A 17315-nucleotide genomic window follows, 5' to 3' on the forward strand; every position below is an offset into this window, starting at 1 on the left:
CAGTCTCCCAATCCCTGTGTGAGAGCAGTGTATAGGAATGTGTGTGTGTGTGTGTGTGTGTGTCACCTCTCCCCATACAAACCTTAAAGATAACGAGGTAAATAAGTCTCCAGTTACACACTGTTTCTTTGGGCTCAGTCAACTTGATGTTAATTGAACATTTGTGCTGCATAGTTTTCATTGATTGCCATTGAACTTGCATGAATATGAGTAATTTTACCAGGTATTCAGCATGGGGAAATATGGTCACCCTATTCAGTTGTGTAGTGTTAGGCCTATTTCCTGTACAGAGTGGTGTGGTCTGCTTTAGCCCGAAGGTCTGCAGTTTGTTTTCCTTACTACAGCAGATATTTTACACTGTGGATATCCTAAGAATTGTTTAGAAAGGAAAGTAGCTTAAACTAAAAAAGGTTAATCTACAAATTAAGAGGAAGGTCAAATTACAGCTAATCTAAAAGCAATACAATTATATCTTGCTGAATACAGGGGAACCATTTAGGTGGCAAGGTTATGATCGTTATGATAGTTATCATAGTTAAAACAGACTCAACCCTTGAGAAATAACCTTTATACTAGAGCTAGTTGGAAATAACCTTTATACTAGAGCTTTTCCCCCACTAGATATTTTATTTCAATTTTTTAGAAATTAAAAAAACCTCACATTTTCCACCAAAAGTGTTGATGAAAAGTGAGAATATCTATCCAGAAATGGTACCGCAGAGACACATGGAAGTTGTATGTTGGGTTCTTGATAGCTCCATTCTCCTCCCTATGTGGGATTCACTCTCTGGATGCAACCCCTTTTCCCTCTTGCTGAGTCACTGCAATTCATCATGGAAGATGTATTTTGAACCGCTACCCACAGAGAAAAATGGGAGCCGAAAGCACCTATGACAAAGCTAAAGGTGCTCAGTGGTGAATTTTGATCTGTACACCAAAATGTATTTTCCAAACAATGAAACAGCCATCACTGAAAGGCAAACACAGACCAGAGTGGATCCCAAAAGAATGTAACTTTTCTTGGAACTAAAGAAGGAAGCCTATCCAAGCCTATGTCTGCACTACAGGGTTTTTCCAGGATATCAGAAGTATTCCAGAAAAACACTGCTGCATCCAGAGAACAGGTCTGCTCTTCCTCTTTTTTTTGCGGAAGAGCAGATGTGCTCTTTTGAAAGCCTTGTCTTCCTCCTCCCATGAGGAATAAGGCCTCTTCCGAAAGAGGAGGCTTTTCCAAAGTTTGGCCTGATGTAGACAGGCCAAATTTCGGAAAAGCCTCTTCTGAAAAAAACTATCAGAAAAAGGTACGCAAATTGTGGAGCTCAATTTACTACCTTTTGTGATACATTAGTGTAGTGTAGACATAGCCCAACACAGTTAGCAGTGAAGAATATCATTAAATGGGTCTAAAATGTGTGTAGACTGTTATAATTGTTTTATCTAATGGTTGTTCCTTTTGCTAATAAATGGTTGCTATTTTGCTGTCTAAGGTTTCCAAAAGGAAAGAAACTCAGGTGTTAGTTGGACCTGCACTGTAATAAGCAGGTAGCATAGATGAGGTGTTGAGGCGGTGTATCCAGATCCTGGACTAACAGTGGAAGTACTGTGAAATTTTACCCTCCCGGACAAGCAAGGATATAAGGCCTAGCATCTGATGGGGCTTCACAGAGCCCACCAAGAGAAAAGATTTCCAACCAGTCTTGTAGCTACAGACCACATGAAATACAGCTCTCAAAAGACCAATAATGGTATTTTCAAATGGCAATTTTTGCTTTTTGGATGATTTATATTTCATTTTTAGGATGCTTGGTGTTTCAATTAAAGCCAATATTTTTCAAAGAAGCAAGATGGTGAGATAATATCTTTTACTGAACCAGCTTCTGCTACTGAAAGAGACAATGTCTGACCTACACAGAAGTCTTCAGGTCTACTAGACCTAAAGAAGAGATCTCTGTGAACCTTGAAAGTTTGTCTCTTTCACTAATAGATATTGGACTAGTAAAAGATATTGCCTCTACTGTAGTGGAATTTGCCCCTTGCCCGAAAAAGATAAGGAACTGGCCTAATAGCAGTTAGAGGCCCACTAGCCTCTTAAGCAAGAATGAAGCTATATTTCACATTCTCTAGCTTGCGACTGGCAGAGATTAGCAACATAGCTATGAGGAAGTAAAACCACACGTAGGTATGAGATAAGAGAACTCCTCCCCAGCTACCGAAACACCAATCGTGAACGTTAAAAAATAATGTACTGCTGTGCTTTAACCAATGAAATGCTTTAACCAATGAAATGCAAAAGCCAATCAAACTGTTATTCATGTTTCCGATAAAAAGCTATGCACAGAGCAGCGCGGGGTCGCCCCTCGCCATTTTTGCTGTAAAGCTCAAGGGGACGACCATCAGCGCTGATTAATAAAGGTCTGGTAAATCCTCCTTCGGGCATCCGTGTCATTCTGTTACACCGGTTTGAGTCCGGTACGGTTACACTACCACCTCATCTTTCTATCGTGGCACCAACACAGCTATGACATTGAAAACAAAATATTTCATGCAACATGGATGCTTTTCACTTTTTTCTTTCTTTTTGTTTTTAAGTTCTATTTTCAATTGAAAATGTCTTGGCAGCTCTCATTTGTACATTCTGCTGCGTACAATGTGTCAACTGCTTAGGCTTTCAGGTTTTCCACATTACTTTTTGCACGTTAACCCAGTCCATCACTCTTCTCAGTCTTTCTAGCCACCCATCTCAGCACTGGATTTCCTTGGTCAGGGAATCTGTTTAGCTACACTAAATTCTCTGTGAAGATTAGGCATGACTTGCCTGCAGTAGCAACCTGTCAACTAAGTAAACTATTGTATTAATATGGGAATCTTTTTACTTCAACTTTCTTTCATATCCTAACTTGTTTGCCTCCATCCTCTGTATCCCTGTGGGTTTGTTGCTACTAAAGTGCATTCTCCCCTTCTCTGCACCGCAGCTGAAGCAGCAATGACGCATCTTCATAGGGGCTTCTTTACAGCATGTCCTTGTCAACCTCCCACTCTCACGGCTGCTGTCATTGGTACCATCTGGCATATAATTAAACTAGTCTCTCTCCCTCACTGGCACAGTTCCAAGCTCTCCCATTGTTGTGAATGTGGCTTCAAGCACCTTCCTTTTTATTATGGTATTTTCATGTTTATTTTAATTTTCCAAGTGAATTTTGGCATTTGTGAAAGATTGGCAGCCTTTTTATTTTTTTGTTTTGTTGTTTTATTCTTGGATTAAGCACAGCACAGGCAGTTGTAAGGATGGGTTACGCCATGCTGCCCAACAAACATGCTTAACCCTTTCCTAGCAGGGAATTATTCCTGGAACAGAAAGGGTACTTCCGTCTCCAAGGTCATTCAATCTGTAACCTGCCAGACAAGCCAGTCAAGTACTGGCTTTTGTGGTGACTCATTTGGTGTTCCAACTGACTTGAGTTGGCCACCAAATGGGTAGTAACAACTCTGACGAGTTTTATCCTGCCTCATTTTTTAGTTTTATAAATACTGTAGTATCTGAACATAAACAGTAAATTACATGTTCTAAGTAACTATTGATTAGAGCTGGAACTGATGCAACAGCATAGAAATCAAAGCCTCTATGAATTTCCCCTCTCTGTCTTGTTCTTATTTTTTTGTTTATTGAGTTCACAACAGAATATTGGTGGCTCAATAAATTGTAATCCCTTCGTAGAGGGTTGTGTGAAACAGATATTTGGGTGGACAAAGGAGTGAGTAGAAGCAGATATTCATTTAATAGGAAATAAAGGATAATTTCATACCTGTGATACATGGCACCATATAAATCCACTCCCTTTTGGCCCCATGTTTATATACCTTTTCAAAACAATTTGTTTTGTTCTATTCGTCTACATCAGGGGTGTCCAAACTTTTTTCAAAGAGGGCCAGATTTGATGAAGTGAACATGCGTGAGGGCCGACCATTTTGCCTGACATTCTTTGAACCATTAAAATCAAATGCAAATTAACTATTTTATGCAAAGTTTATTGCAAACGGCATACTTTTCATTTCGTCACATGGACGACAAATCTAAACAGGTGTTAAATCACTCTGCCTTTCATATCTGAAGGCCAGATGAAAAAAAAAATCCAGGAAGCTGAAATATATGTCAGGAACATTGTAAAGTACATTACATATTATTGGTAATAAAGGTTGTCTGTCAACTTTTAAGTTCAAAAAATATGAACAGGAACATAACACCAAGTATACATGCTGTGTCCAAATATATTTATAACTGATTTAGACCAACTGACATTAACTGAGATTTTACAATGTATTCATCTCAATACATATGGATTCGTTGGGGGCCATAAAAGATAGATATTGCCAAATTACCTGTGGGGCCATATTAAACCGGAACACGGGCCGCAATTGGCCCGCGGGCCGGACTTTGGACATGCCTGGTCTACATGGAAATATCAGTTTCCCCTAAATCTAGACCCACAAGTGCATAGAGGTTTTTATCCCATGAAGATAATTGAAATGCTATGTGCTATTGATCCATATGTAGAAATGGAGGATAAAAGTTCTATTACCAATAAACTATTTGAGCACATAAGTTGGAGGCAGTGAACAAGACGTAGGTTGGAGAACTAATTGGATAGTGACCACCTGTCAGCATGGCTGTGGCAGGCAGTATGTTGTGTTGTAGACTAAAACATCTCAGTGGTTTTTGCAGTATTGAGAAGAATTTACAGATGTTATAAATTTCATTAAAGAGATGGCAGTTCAAACATTTCTACGCTATTTCCCCACAGTCACATCTATAAAATGTTGGCAAAGTAAGCTAAAGATACTTGCTTTTGATGAAACTTCAATTCAGTGTAATAGTGTACTAAGCAATATCAATACTCTAAAAAGTGATAACTGCAGGAAAAAGGACATTTCATTAAAGCTTTCAGATAAACCAAGTATCCAAAATCTGATTATATAGTGCACTATTTTTTCCTTTCATCCTTCAGGAAGTTTCGATGATCTGTGCATTACTAATAACCAATATTTTTCAAAACATGGCTAGTGCTCTTGATAGATTAAGAAGCCCCACATGGGTCAGACCCAAAGATCACCCTCAACTTCAGTGGGCTCTGAATAAATCCCTAAAATTGTCTTGGAATATTGCTAGATTGAGACATTTGTTTCTTTTTATGAACTGAAGCCTAACTTCCCAAAGGCATTTAGGCACCTAACTCCGATCTGAGCCTGAATCACTAACTGGGTAAAAAATGGGGTTTAAACTACAACAGGGAAATTCAAATATCTTTGGAACATCCCATCCCTGCCCCTCAAACCCACCAACATGGCCCAAAATTCATGACGCAACAACATTCAATAATTCCTACTGTACAATGTCTCACAGGGAAAAATTTCCTTTATGGTCAGCCTGTATAAAATACAAGAGCATTTGTTCCAGCCTAAAATAGTGAATAGACTCTGGTGCAAACAATGCTTTGAGGATTTGTGTATGTAGATGCAGCATTTTGTTTTTTCATAAAATGTTTTCTAAACATGGCTACAAGAGGGTAGTAGAAATGGATCCTGCTTATAATTAATACAAATTGGATGAACTAAGACATTGATTACAAATGAATTGAGAAGACATTTTGAGAGAACTCTTTGCCTGTGCTTTCTCTGTTAGACAGGGTTATGAAGAACTGGAAAGACAACTGAAAGAAATCTTTAAAGAAAGGAGCAATATCCTCCGTCAACTGTCGAAGACATCAAAAGAACTTGAGGGAATTAAAGTAAACCTCCAGGTTAGATTACCCTTCGCTTTTCTGTGATATACAATCACTCACATAGTTCATTAGTATCAATTTGTTATAAGCATATTTTCTTTTAACTTGAGACTAATTAGTAATTAATAGCCTTGTCTTACATGCTGCGAATGCCAGTTTTCAGTATTACTTAATCTGAAGAAAACATGAGCCATGTTATACATGAGTGGATTATGCAGTTTATGAATGCAAAAAAAATTCCTTGGATGCTTGGTCTCATTTGTGAAAACTGAAGCAGCTAATGGAGAAACTTTATGGAGCAGAATACATTGGATTATGAGAAGAATAATTTTTTTATAGATTGAGTCCATGGAGCTACCCCTTACTACCATTAGTGATCAGTTACAAAAATAGTCCTATGTTGGCTAGGGAGTATATTATTTTCAGTTTTCTAGCTGACACAGATATGCCAGCAAAACTTGTTAAGGTAAACTAAGGTAAACACTAGCTTGAGTGAGAGAGGACACACTGAAATAACACTGCAGAGTGTTAGATAATGCTGCAGACTATTTTCCCTGCTGAGCCAATCAACTTTAATTAACTGGAGCTCGATGGTGCTTTTAAGTGTCTTGATGAGTGGATAGAGCTCAAGATAAGGACAATACTTGAATTGAGTTATAACTCTGTAGTGATGATATACAGAGCCGGCCCACAACATTTTGGCACCTGAGGCGGGGAGCTCAAATGACACCCCCATACTCCCTCACTTGGGCCAAAACTTTGAAAGGTCTCACTTCTGCCTTCTTCCCGTTCTACTCCTCTCATGGTACTGCTCTGCCACCTACCCCAATAAAGGAGAACTAACAACTTAAAATGCCTTGTTCACAAATTGTAAGTAACACTTAACTTTCAAATTCCTGAACAGCAAATGGAACTTTTCTTGTCTGCATAGTAAACACTGGCCTTTTTATCTGTTTGAATAAACAAAGTGGTGTTTTCTGTGCCTTCTTGGTTGCAAAGATTTGAACTGCTTCCTGAAGGTCCAGGCTGTGTCTACATTGGCATGAATTTCCGGAAATGCTTAAAACAGAATAGTTTTCGTTATAAGTATTTCCGGAAAAAGAGCGTCTACATTGGCAGGCTGCTTTTCCGGAAAAGCCCTTTTTCCGGAAAAGCATCTGTGGCCAATGTAGACGCGCTTTTCCGGAAAAGAGCCCCGATCGTCATTTTCGCGATCGGGGCTTTTTTCCGGAAAAGACTACTGGGCTGTCTACACTGGCCCTTTTCCAGAATAGTGTTCCGGAATAAGGACTTATGCCCGAGTGGGAGCAGCGTAGCTTTTTCGGAATAGCAGCTGATTTTGTACAGTAGAGCGTCGTTGCTTTTCCGGAAATTCAAGGGCCAGTGTAGACAGTTCGCAGCTTATTCTGGAAAAGTGGCTGATTTTCCGGAATAAGTGGCCCAGTGTAGACACAGTCCCACAGTTTGGGCCAGCTCATGCTCTATTGAGATGGTTGCAAGGCCGACCAGCCTCTCCTGTGTCATTGTGGAGCATAGATGTGTTTTTATTAACTTCAGCCTGGAGAAGCTGCGTTCTCCACTGGCAACTGTTACAGGAAATGTTAGAACAGTGCAACAAAAGCATTTGGAAAGAAGGTGGTCATCTTATTTGTGCTCATATATTCCGGAACTGCCTTTGGAGTTGATCCTGCTGAAATGTATCTTGATGGGCTTTCAGTTCATCACCTAAATCACTCACATCAATATTGTGCATGTCATCATGTGTCAACACTGTCTCTAGTGCCCTGCATTGCTGGTGTAGGTCTTCTTCAGGTATAGTGAGGAGTTTTGGAATATCACACAACATCCCAAATATACTGCTGTGTTCCTTGAGCTGCATGAAACATTCTTCAACTGACTACATTGAACAATCTAGCACTTGGTTAAAGAATTCAACTTTGAATTGTTGTTTGGGGTCTCTAATGGGATTATCCTGGGCCTCGTAATCAAAATGTCATCTTCTTTGGTGAATCTTGTATTCTTGAATGGGCGGGGAAATAGCTTCAGTGTGAAGTTCCTCTGCCAACTTCTGTGCACTCTTCAGAACATTTTGAAATCCCTCATCTGACCAGTAAGACTGTAGGTATGACTTTGCTTTGTCTAGTTGTTCCATTGCTCCAGATATATCAAGGTCAACACCTTGGAGTCTCTTGCTTACAACATTTATTTCAAACAGTACGTCATGCCACAACACTAAGCCACACAGAAATTTGAAGTTATGTATGTGTCTGGTGATTACATTTCCCTCCGCCACTGTTCTCCCATGAACAGTTCCTGTCATAGCATTATCCTCCATAATGGCAACTATGGCATCATCTATCTTCCCAATTTGGTGCTTGATAGGCTTTCTCGCCTCCACTCGACTTTCCCATCATGTGGCACTCAGTGGTTTCAGTGTCAAAGAGGATGTTCCCAGATGTTGCTTCAAAATTTGCCATTGATGAGTTGATGCAGAGAAAAATACATAGATGCTTTGAATTACATTAAAAAATTCAGCAGCCTCACTAGAAGCTGATGCTGCATCACTGACCACCAAGTTCAATGAATGAGAACTGCATGGGACAAAAAATGCTCGAGGGTTTAATTCTTTGATCAGTGTCTGCACTCCTCTGTTCTTTCCTCTCATGTTGGCACCATTATCATTGGCCCTGACCTCTTATGTCAGCTATCACAATTCCTGTATCTTCCAGCTTTTTAAGAAGCACATTTGTCATACCAGCTCCTGTAGTATCATCAGTGTCAATAAATTCTAGAAAATGCTCTCTGACAGTCACCATTGCAGGGACATTTTCACTAGGTTCTGTTGTTGTTACAAAATGCACCATTAAATTCATTTGTTCTGTATGGCTGATGTCAAGTGTGCGGTTCAGAATAACAGAGTAATATCTTGCTGACTTCAGATCTGCCACAAACTTCTGTTTGACTTTTGTTGCTGGTAACGATATGATCTCATTTTGAATTGCTCTTCCAAGGTAGTGGTGCGTGTACATTTCTTGGATGGTGACTCTTCTTAGATGCTCCTGGAGTACAGCATCAACCTGAGCCATCAGCTCCACAGTTTTAAGGAAATTTCCATTTTTTGGCACATACAGCTGATCTGAAGTGCCACGCAGTGCTAGGTTTTGGGTAGCAAGCATTCTCACAATGGCAATGATCCTTTTCAAAACATTTTGCCAGTAAAGAAACTAATGCAATATTCTCTTGATGCTGTCCATCAAGGGGGGATAGCTCAGTGGTTTGAGCATTGGCCTGCTAAACCCAGGGTTGTGAATTCAATCTTTGTGGAGGCCATTTGGGGCAAAAATTTGTCAGGGATGGTACTTGGTCCTGCTGTGAAGACAGGGGACTGGACTCAATAACCTTTCAAGGTCCCTTCCAGTTCTAGGAAATAAGCAATCTCCATTAATTATTATCTATGGTGGCCTTTAACCTTAGTCTCATCTCAAGCTCTTTCCACCTATGGAATGCTCTCTGGTGATTAGTTGCCTTCTCATGGCATGCCAGATTTTTCCAGTCCTTTGTTCCTGTAGAACCCAATGTGGCTGGAACATTAGACTGGAAGAGTTTGCAACAAAAACAGTATGCAGCATTCTAGATTTTTGAGTACATAAGCCATGGACTCTCCACTTTGTCACCATTGGGGATTTTATACCAGTAATGTGTTGTATGGAAACTTCTATTTTCATTTGTCTTTAGGGAACATGAAGTTTTTCACTTGCTGTGGCCCATGCAGTACAAGGAAGTCCCTCAGGCTACTGCTCAAGTGGGTCCACACTCTTGGATCATCTAGACTTAAGGAACTAAACTCAGAAGCAGCTGTTTCTTGCGCCTCCACCACACTCTTCTCTGATCTACACTTTTCTTCAGGAATGTGCATGGTTACATCCATTTGAGATGGAGATAAGGATTCTGCAGTAGCTGCTAGGTCATCTGCACTCTGAGTAACTGGAAGATCAGGCATCTCCTCACCACTCTCATCCTCACTGGGGCTGGAAGGCTCACCATGAACATTTGTGTCTATGTATCTCAGGAGAGCTCCTTCCTGCTTAGATAGAAAAGCTTCCTTTGCTTGCTTGCTTTTTCTGAATGCTGCCCCAGAGGGGCGTTTTCTTCTTTCACTCATGATTGCTGTTCTGTGCCAGCTATAGTGGCTCTCAGTACTCAGTTGAAGGGGACAGATAAGCAGGCTGGTAGCAGGGCCTGAGTGAGGGAAGATACCAGCGTCTTAAGGGCCTAACTGGCTCCTACTACTTCAGTTGACTGCCTGTTTCAAGTGGGTTCAGGGAAGCAGCAGGAAATAGGAAGCTCCCTGAGAAGCTGGTGTTAATCAGTCCAGGCTCCTGAGGGTACTAGAGAGGTACATAATAGGCTCTTCCTCCTCTCTCTCCCTGCAGCTCCTGCTGCTTTCTGTTATTCCCTCTCACCTTTTCTCCTGCCTGCCTGCCTGTTTTGTCTTTTGTACCCTCCTTCCTCCAGCACAGCACTCCACCATCTCTGTGCATCTAGAGCACAGAGAATACATATGCACCAGCAGCAGACACAATTTTCTACACTCTGGGTCCTAGTGGAGCCCCCCCACAGTCTGGCACCTGAGGCAGCCGCCTCAGTTCGCCTCATGGTAAGGCCAGGCCTGAAGATATACCTTCCATTTGAGTAAGGGGGTATCCAGTCTTGTCCTGGATTTTTTGGCAGCCTCAGTCACCAAATCTTCACATGACAGGGCAGCAGTTTCTTCATGAGGGAGTTTCTTGGCATAGTGAAAAAAAAAGTGAGAATAATTCAGATTGGTTATCAGCTACATTGCTTATTTTGACACTTTCACTGCCTTGCTGAGAGCTGCATTTTATTTGAAACCTCTTTCAGGAATAAGGCATTTATAACTTCCAACAGGACCACCTCTTGCATTAACCAGTTGAGGAAACAATTCTGGGAAATTATCTCCTCAAACTACCCCCAGGCCCAATCTGTTCCCTTTGAGGGGAGTATAGCGCCTGTATTCCATTCACTGGCAATGCTACTTTCTATGAGCAGCAGTCTGCCATATGGTATATCAGTCTGTATTATCCTGTCATCCTCTACTGCTCTTTTTTATTGCAGAATTTCTTTCTCTAAAGTTTGTGTGGGAAATGTGCTTCCCCTCTTTTTAAATATGAAGTTACTTTAGATTTTGCTATATTCTCATCAAACTGAATGGAAAAAAAAGTTAAAGGTAGGACTCAGGAAAATTTCTTTTTTTGTGTGTTTTGAATTTAATGCTTCAGAAACCAGAAGTATGCAAAGAACTCTACTGCTCCAGTGGATATATACAGCAAATGGCTAGAAGTAGAGGAACATATTGAAATTTATACACTCTGTTAGATCAGTTCTGCTTTAATGTTTCATCCAGAAAAGTTCTGTGTGCTGCAGCAAGTGTTGATTCACTGTGTTAATAGAGTCCAACTATTTCTGTTTTTTTTTAACTGAGAGTAAAATGTGTTCTTCAGTGAGAACATTTTGTAAAAGGTTATCATTAATCTTCTCAGAGATAAATAAAATAAAAGATTTCCTTGATAATTCTCCCATTACCCTTTTTTTCTAGTCTTTGAAAAATGATGAGGCATCTGCCAAAAGTGATGTGCAGAAACTTCTGGAACTAGGCCAAAAGCAAAGGTAAGAAGCTACTTCCTTTCTTTGCTGTTAACAGATGGAAAACTCTTAAGACCATGTAATTCAATTGTTCCCTTTAACCAGTAAGCACAGCACAATAGTCATGTCTACTAGCTATCAGCCATGACTGTCTAACAGCAGGAAAGAGGAACAATGCAGGACTGTTTCTGTCAAACCTGAAATACTGCTGATCTGTGGCCCACTTCACTTGATAGTTGCTTAATAATAATATTCACAAGGGATGGCATTAGAAATAGACATGCATCAAGGAAATTGGGTTTGTTTTTCAAGGTTAGCTCAGAGATGTGTCCTTACTTATTCAAGTCAACAGAGTTCTGCACTTAATTTTTTGAAAGTGAATAGTGAATTGATTGCCTTCTTCAGGCACCATGAAAGGGCCTGATTTTCAGTGGGTGCAGTGATCTTTAAAGCATCTCAAATTAGATACCCAGTTGTATGACTCTCTGCAATTGTCTGCTTCTTCAAGACAGGCCAAACAAGGAAAATAACAGAACACTGTTAGTTATCACCTGCATCCCCCCAGCTTGACCCACTCCAGTCCATCATTGATAATCTATGATCTATCCTGAAAAAACGATCCCTCGCTCTCTCATAGCCTTGAGAGACAGGTCAGTCCTTGCCTACAGACAACTCCTTTACCTGAAGCAAATTTCTTCCAGCAGCCACACATCACTCCTTAGACACCCTCACCCAGGAACCTACCCCTGCAACTCTATGTAAGCGGGGGAATGATCCCGCTATTGTGGGGAACTTTCCTGGCTTCTATACACCCCGGTGAAATGAACCAGCGAAAGGATCTGAGTCCCCGCTCCCACTTACTTTACACCACGGCTCCCTGATCCTGAGGGCTCCCCCTCCACTCTCCTGAGTAGCAGAGCCCTTGAAACCCCAACAAGGCTGGGCCCAGGTTTCCTGGGGCTTAATCCCTGACCTTGTAGTCACTAGGGGCAGGAGTTAGGGTGTCCCCACTCCAAGGTGCTCTCTTCACACTGCAGGCCTTCTTGGCCCAGTGATCACTTCATAAGGTTCAAAGCAAATACAATTTATTAAACATCAACTGATTAAAGAGAAAAGAATAAGAAAAAGACGAGAATGGTTAAACGAGAACACACAGCCCTGCTCTGTAGCACAGGGACATCAAAACAGCAGCCTGCAGAGTGTAAGGACAGTCCACAGTCTCTTCCTTAGAGGCCCCTTAGAGGCCTTGGATGTGCTGCAGGGGGGGCTGCAGGCTGGACACGCTTGCTCTGGCAGTGCCCACACAGCCTCAAGCTCTAAGTGGCCAGACCCCTCTCCCAGTCCAGAGCCTCTCCCCACACTCTGCAGTTCCCAGCTGCTCACCACATCCAGCTGCAGGCTGTGCTGTGTGGCCAGTCTCTAGCTTCTTGCATTGCTTCTCTGTTCCTTTTGGCTCTCTGAGCACTGCCAGTCTGCTGCTCAACTCAGGGTCTGTGTCTGGCTCAGCTGCTGCAAAAACTGTCCCTCAGCATACAGCTTGCTTTGCTTGGGCTGTCTCTCAGCTCTCTGTCTTTGCAGGACCTCTTCTGCACACAGCTTGTTTGTTCAGAGAGAGAGCCAGAACAATCCCAGCTCACAGGGAGGACGGGGCCTGGCCTCTCACTGTCCTCACTGGCCTGTCCAACCTGTCAATCAGGCTGAGCTGGAGTGTTGGCTGCTTTCCATTGTCTCTGGGGTCAGTCAGTCTCATGAACTCTTCCCCTTCAGATACTGCGAAGTTTTGGCAAACCAAAAACTCCCACAGAGTTTTAGTAACGGGTAACAGTCCCCTTACATCTATCCACTCATCAACACCCTCATAGGACCTACCCACATAAGCCACAGCATCTGGGGTTCATACAACTGCACATCTTCTAATGTGATCTATGCCATCATGTGCCAGCAATGCTCCTCTGCTATGTATATTGGCCAAGCTGGACAGTCTCTATGACCAAGGATAAATGGACACGTCAGACATCAAAAATGGTAAAACACAGAAATCGGTAGGGGAACATTTTAACCTGCTTGGGCTCTCATTAAGGGTACATCTGCACTGCATACTGGAAGTATCCTGAAAAAGCTATTCCATGTGTATTAAACAGCCCGTTATTTCAAAACAGATTTCAAAATAGATTTTGAAATAACGGGTGGCTTATTCTGACGTCCTGGTAACCCTTGTTCCACGAGAGTTAATGGGAATTTTGGAATAGTGAGTTATTTTGTAATTTGGCACTGTGTAGACAGCACCAAATTACAAAATAAAATATTTTGAAATACACTCGAAATAAGCTACACAATTAAAATTAAAAGGCTATACGTTTGGCTCTACTAAATTCACAGTCTGTTTTGATCAATTTCGCAATCCTATAATTTTATAAATCTTAAATGTCATGATTTCAGCTATTTTAAATCTGAAACTTCAGTGTTATAATTGTAGGAGTTGCAATCCAAAAAAGGACTTGGGGGAGGGAGGAAAGTCACAAGGTCATTCTAGGGAGAGTTGCTATACTGCTGCCTTTACTTCTGTGCTGCTGCTGGCAGTATCACTACCTTCACAGCTGAGCAGGTGGAGAGTGGTAGCTGCTGGCCAGGAAACCATTTTTGAGTGTTGCCATCCTTACTTCTGCACTGCTGCCTGCATAGGTCATCCCTCAGTCAGTAGTCACTGCTCTCCGGGGTCCTAGCTCTGAAGACAGCAGCACAGAAGAAAAGGTGACATGGTATTGCCATTCTTATTTCTACACTGCTGCTGGTGACCACTACCTTCAGAGCTGGGAACCTGGCCAACAACTACTGCTTTCTGGTAGCTCAGCTCTGAAGGCAGCACAGAAGTAAGGATGATGATACCATATCTCTCTCTAAAATAACCTTGTGAACCCCAGCCCTGCAACTCTCTTTTGGGCCAGGACCTTCAGTTTGAGAAATGCTGGGTAAAAGCACTCAAAAGACAACATTTCAAGGAGGGAGACCAGAGTTTACAATCTGTGGTGCATTTTTTCTGGCCATGTGTTTAGTAGGGCCCTAGTTTAGTTAATTAACATTTTTAAAGATCTTTAAACATGGAAATAGCTATACAATTGGGCAAATTAAAATACCACTATTCACCATTGGTAACCATGTTTTACCAAATCAGACACAATTTTTTATCCTCCAGTTTTTCATATACAGGCAGTCCCCGGGTTACGTACAAGATAGGGACTGTAGGTTTGTTCTTAAGTTGAATCTGTGTGTAAGTCGGAACTGGCATCAGCCGCTGCTGAAACTGATCAGTTTCAACAGCCGCTGAATCTGGACACCAGTTCCACTTACATACAGATTCAAGGTAAGAACACCAGGCGTCCCCAAGTCAGCTGCTGCTGAAACTGATCAGCAGCTGATTCCAAGAAACCCAGGGCAGAGCAACTCTGCCTCGGGCTTCCTGTAGTCAGCCGCTGGTCAGTTTCAGCAGCGGCTGAGTTTGGGACGCCTGGGGCAGAGCAGCTCGGATGCTGCTGGATTGGTCCAGTAGCGCGGCCGCTCCTCGGAGCTTCTGGACCAACCCAGCAGCACCCCAGCTGCTCTGCCCCAGGCATCCTGATTCAGCCACTGCTGAAACTGATCAGCAGCTGAATCAGGACGCCTGGGGCAGAGCAGCTGGGGTGCTGCCGGGTTGGTCCAGTAGCGCCAAGGAGCGGTGCTGCGGGACCAACCGGCAGTGCCCCACCTGCTCTACCACAGGCCCCCGGCTTTGCTCCACGTCTCCCTGGTCTGCTGGGGGGGAACTAGCTGCGTCCCCCCCCCCCCCCAGCAGACCAGGGAGACGTGGAGCAAAGCTGCGGAGGACCCGGGCCGAACCGTGGCGCTTCCAGATCAGCGCCGCAGTCGGGCCCGGGTCCTCCGCGGCTTTGCTCAGCGTCTCCCTGGTCTGCAGACCAGGGAGACGCAGAGCAAAGCCACGGAGGACCCAGGCGGACCCGCGGCTTCCAGATCAGCTGAAAGCGCTGCGGGTCCAGCCAGGGTCCTCCGCCGCTCTGCTCAGCGTCTCCCTGGTCTGCAGACCAGGGAGACGCTGAACAAAGAGGCGGAGCACCCGGCAGGACCCGCGCCGCTTCCAGCTGATCTGGAAGCAGCCGTGGGTCCGGCTCCCGGTGCTCCGCCGCTTTGCTCCTGTCTCCCTGGTCTGCTGGCGGAGCCAGAAGACCAGGGAGACGGGGAGCAGCTTTTCTCGCCCCGGAGAAGGCGGGCGGCGGGACCAGGCGACCCGCTGCTCTAGTTCTCTGGGGCGAGAAATCCCCATTCGTAACTGCGGATCCGACGTAAGTCGGATTCGCGTAACTCGGGGACTGCCTATAGTAGATTGTCTTGAAATTCCAATCCTAACCATTGTATTTGCTAAGTATTCTTATATCAATAATTTGTAATGATGATATTAAGCAGTGATCAACACGTGAAAAGTAGCATGTACTTTGCAATAAATTAATAATTCTGTAATGTCCTTGAAACCTAATGAGATGGTAAAATGATGGTGCAAGTTCAGTCTGTGATTGTTCAACAGTTCAAAATTGCAAATTGTCTCTGAAACATGCCAAAAACACTTGTGATTTCATCTCTTTCTGTGAATGCAGATCAGCAAACTGAATTGCCATTGCCTCATTGTGAATGTAGTTAACAATTTTGTGGATGCAAACAAAGGATTTTGGGTACACAAAAGGACATAGCCACATAATTTACAGAAATATTTTAGAATTCACTCTAAATGCTCAGATTTATAATTTACCCTGTACATGAAGGTTGCATCACAAATCCTTTGCCTATAATTCTATTTCTGTGATGGGGTTTGACAATCATGCAGCTTCCATGAAGTAATAGCATCAGTGAATTAAATTTATTAATAAGCTTTTTAGCAAATATAGCCTTATTGTTTGCAGATGAGAATAAGGAATAAGTCTTTCTGGGCAAAAATTGGGTGAAGACAGCATTTCATTCCTCGCATTCCCCTGCACAAAATACCATCTGAAATCTGTCTATCTATCCAACTAAATTGTCAGTTGTCTTTCTAAGGGAAACATGTACTGAGTGTAGGACAGTATGCTTCAGTGGACCCACTCAGACGCAGACTATGATACATGCAGTGTGCTGGAAAACAGATGGGATTTTTCAGTTTTTTCCTTTTTGTTTTCAGTCTGGGCTTTTGTAATACACTTCAAGAAAATACCATGAAATCCAGTATTGTGAGTAATCGAATGATTCATAATTACAGACTCACTGGGATTTAGATCCCAGAAATGTTACAGAAGTCTAGAAATCCATATTGACAATATGCCAGTGACTGAAAATTGGCTTATAATTAATGTAATGAATGCTGAGCACCTGCTATGAGATATACCTTTCCCAGAGATTGTATATCTAAGAATAAATCCAAACACTTTCCCTCTGATAAGCAGTTTTTCAGCATAGAAACGTACCTTGTTGTAAATCATTCTGCTAGTTTCCTCCTCACAATTTACCTAAAGGAGGACCTCATGTTTTCTTTTCCAAGAGCCTGAGGCCACACTAAATGGGAAAGTGTTGCTGCCCTTCTGTTCAATATAAAACCAACTGGATCAAGATTCTAGGACCCATTATCCTGTTGGGCAGCATTTCTTCATTAAACCCACTTTTCTGCTTCCTTTGCAGAAACGCGTGCCATATTTGCTGTATGTGGTTTACTGTCTCTGACTCTTTTTCGGTACATCTACACTGCATGGCTATTTCGGGATACTGGAGGTATCTACACAAGCCGCCCGTTATTTTAAAATATTTTTTTAAATAACAGGTGCGCTATTTCGGCACCCCGGTAACCCTCATTCCACGAGG

General features: G+C 42.5%; 1 protein-coding gene across 2 annotated transcripts in view; it reads left to right on the forward strand.

Moving 5' to 3' along the window:
* Positions 1–17315, forward strand: part of LUZP2 (leucine zipper protein 2) — a 446738-nt gene that overhangs the window by 253181 nt on the left and 176242 nt on the right. For both annotated transcript variants that reach the window (XM_014573955.4, XM_075927755.2), the window contains 2 exons: positions 5678–5795; positions 11395–11465. In XM_014573955.4, coding sequence (XP_014429441.1) covers positions 5678–5795; positions 11395–11465 — 189 coding nt within the window. The remainder of the gene's footprint in view (positions 1–5677; positions 5796–11394; positions 11466–17315) is intronic.

Source organism: Pelodiscus sinensis, chromosome 5 (assembly GCF_052426305.1).
Source record: "Pelodiscus sinensis isolate ZL-2025 chromosome 5, ASM5242630v1, whole genome shotgun sequence".
Classification (NCBI taxonomy): Eukaryota; Metazoa; Chordata; order Testudines; family Trionychidae; genus Pelodiscus; species Pelodiscus sinensis.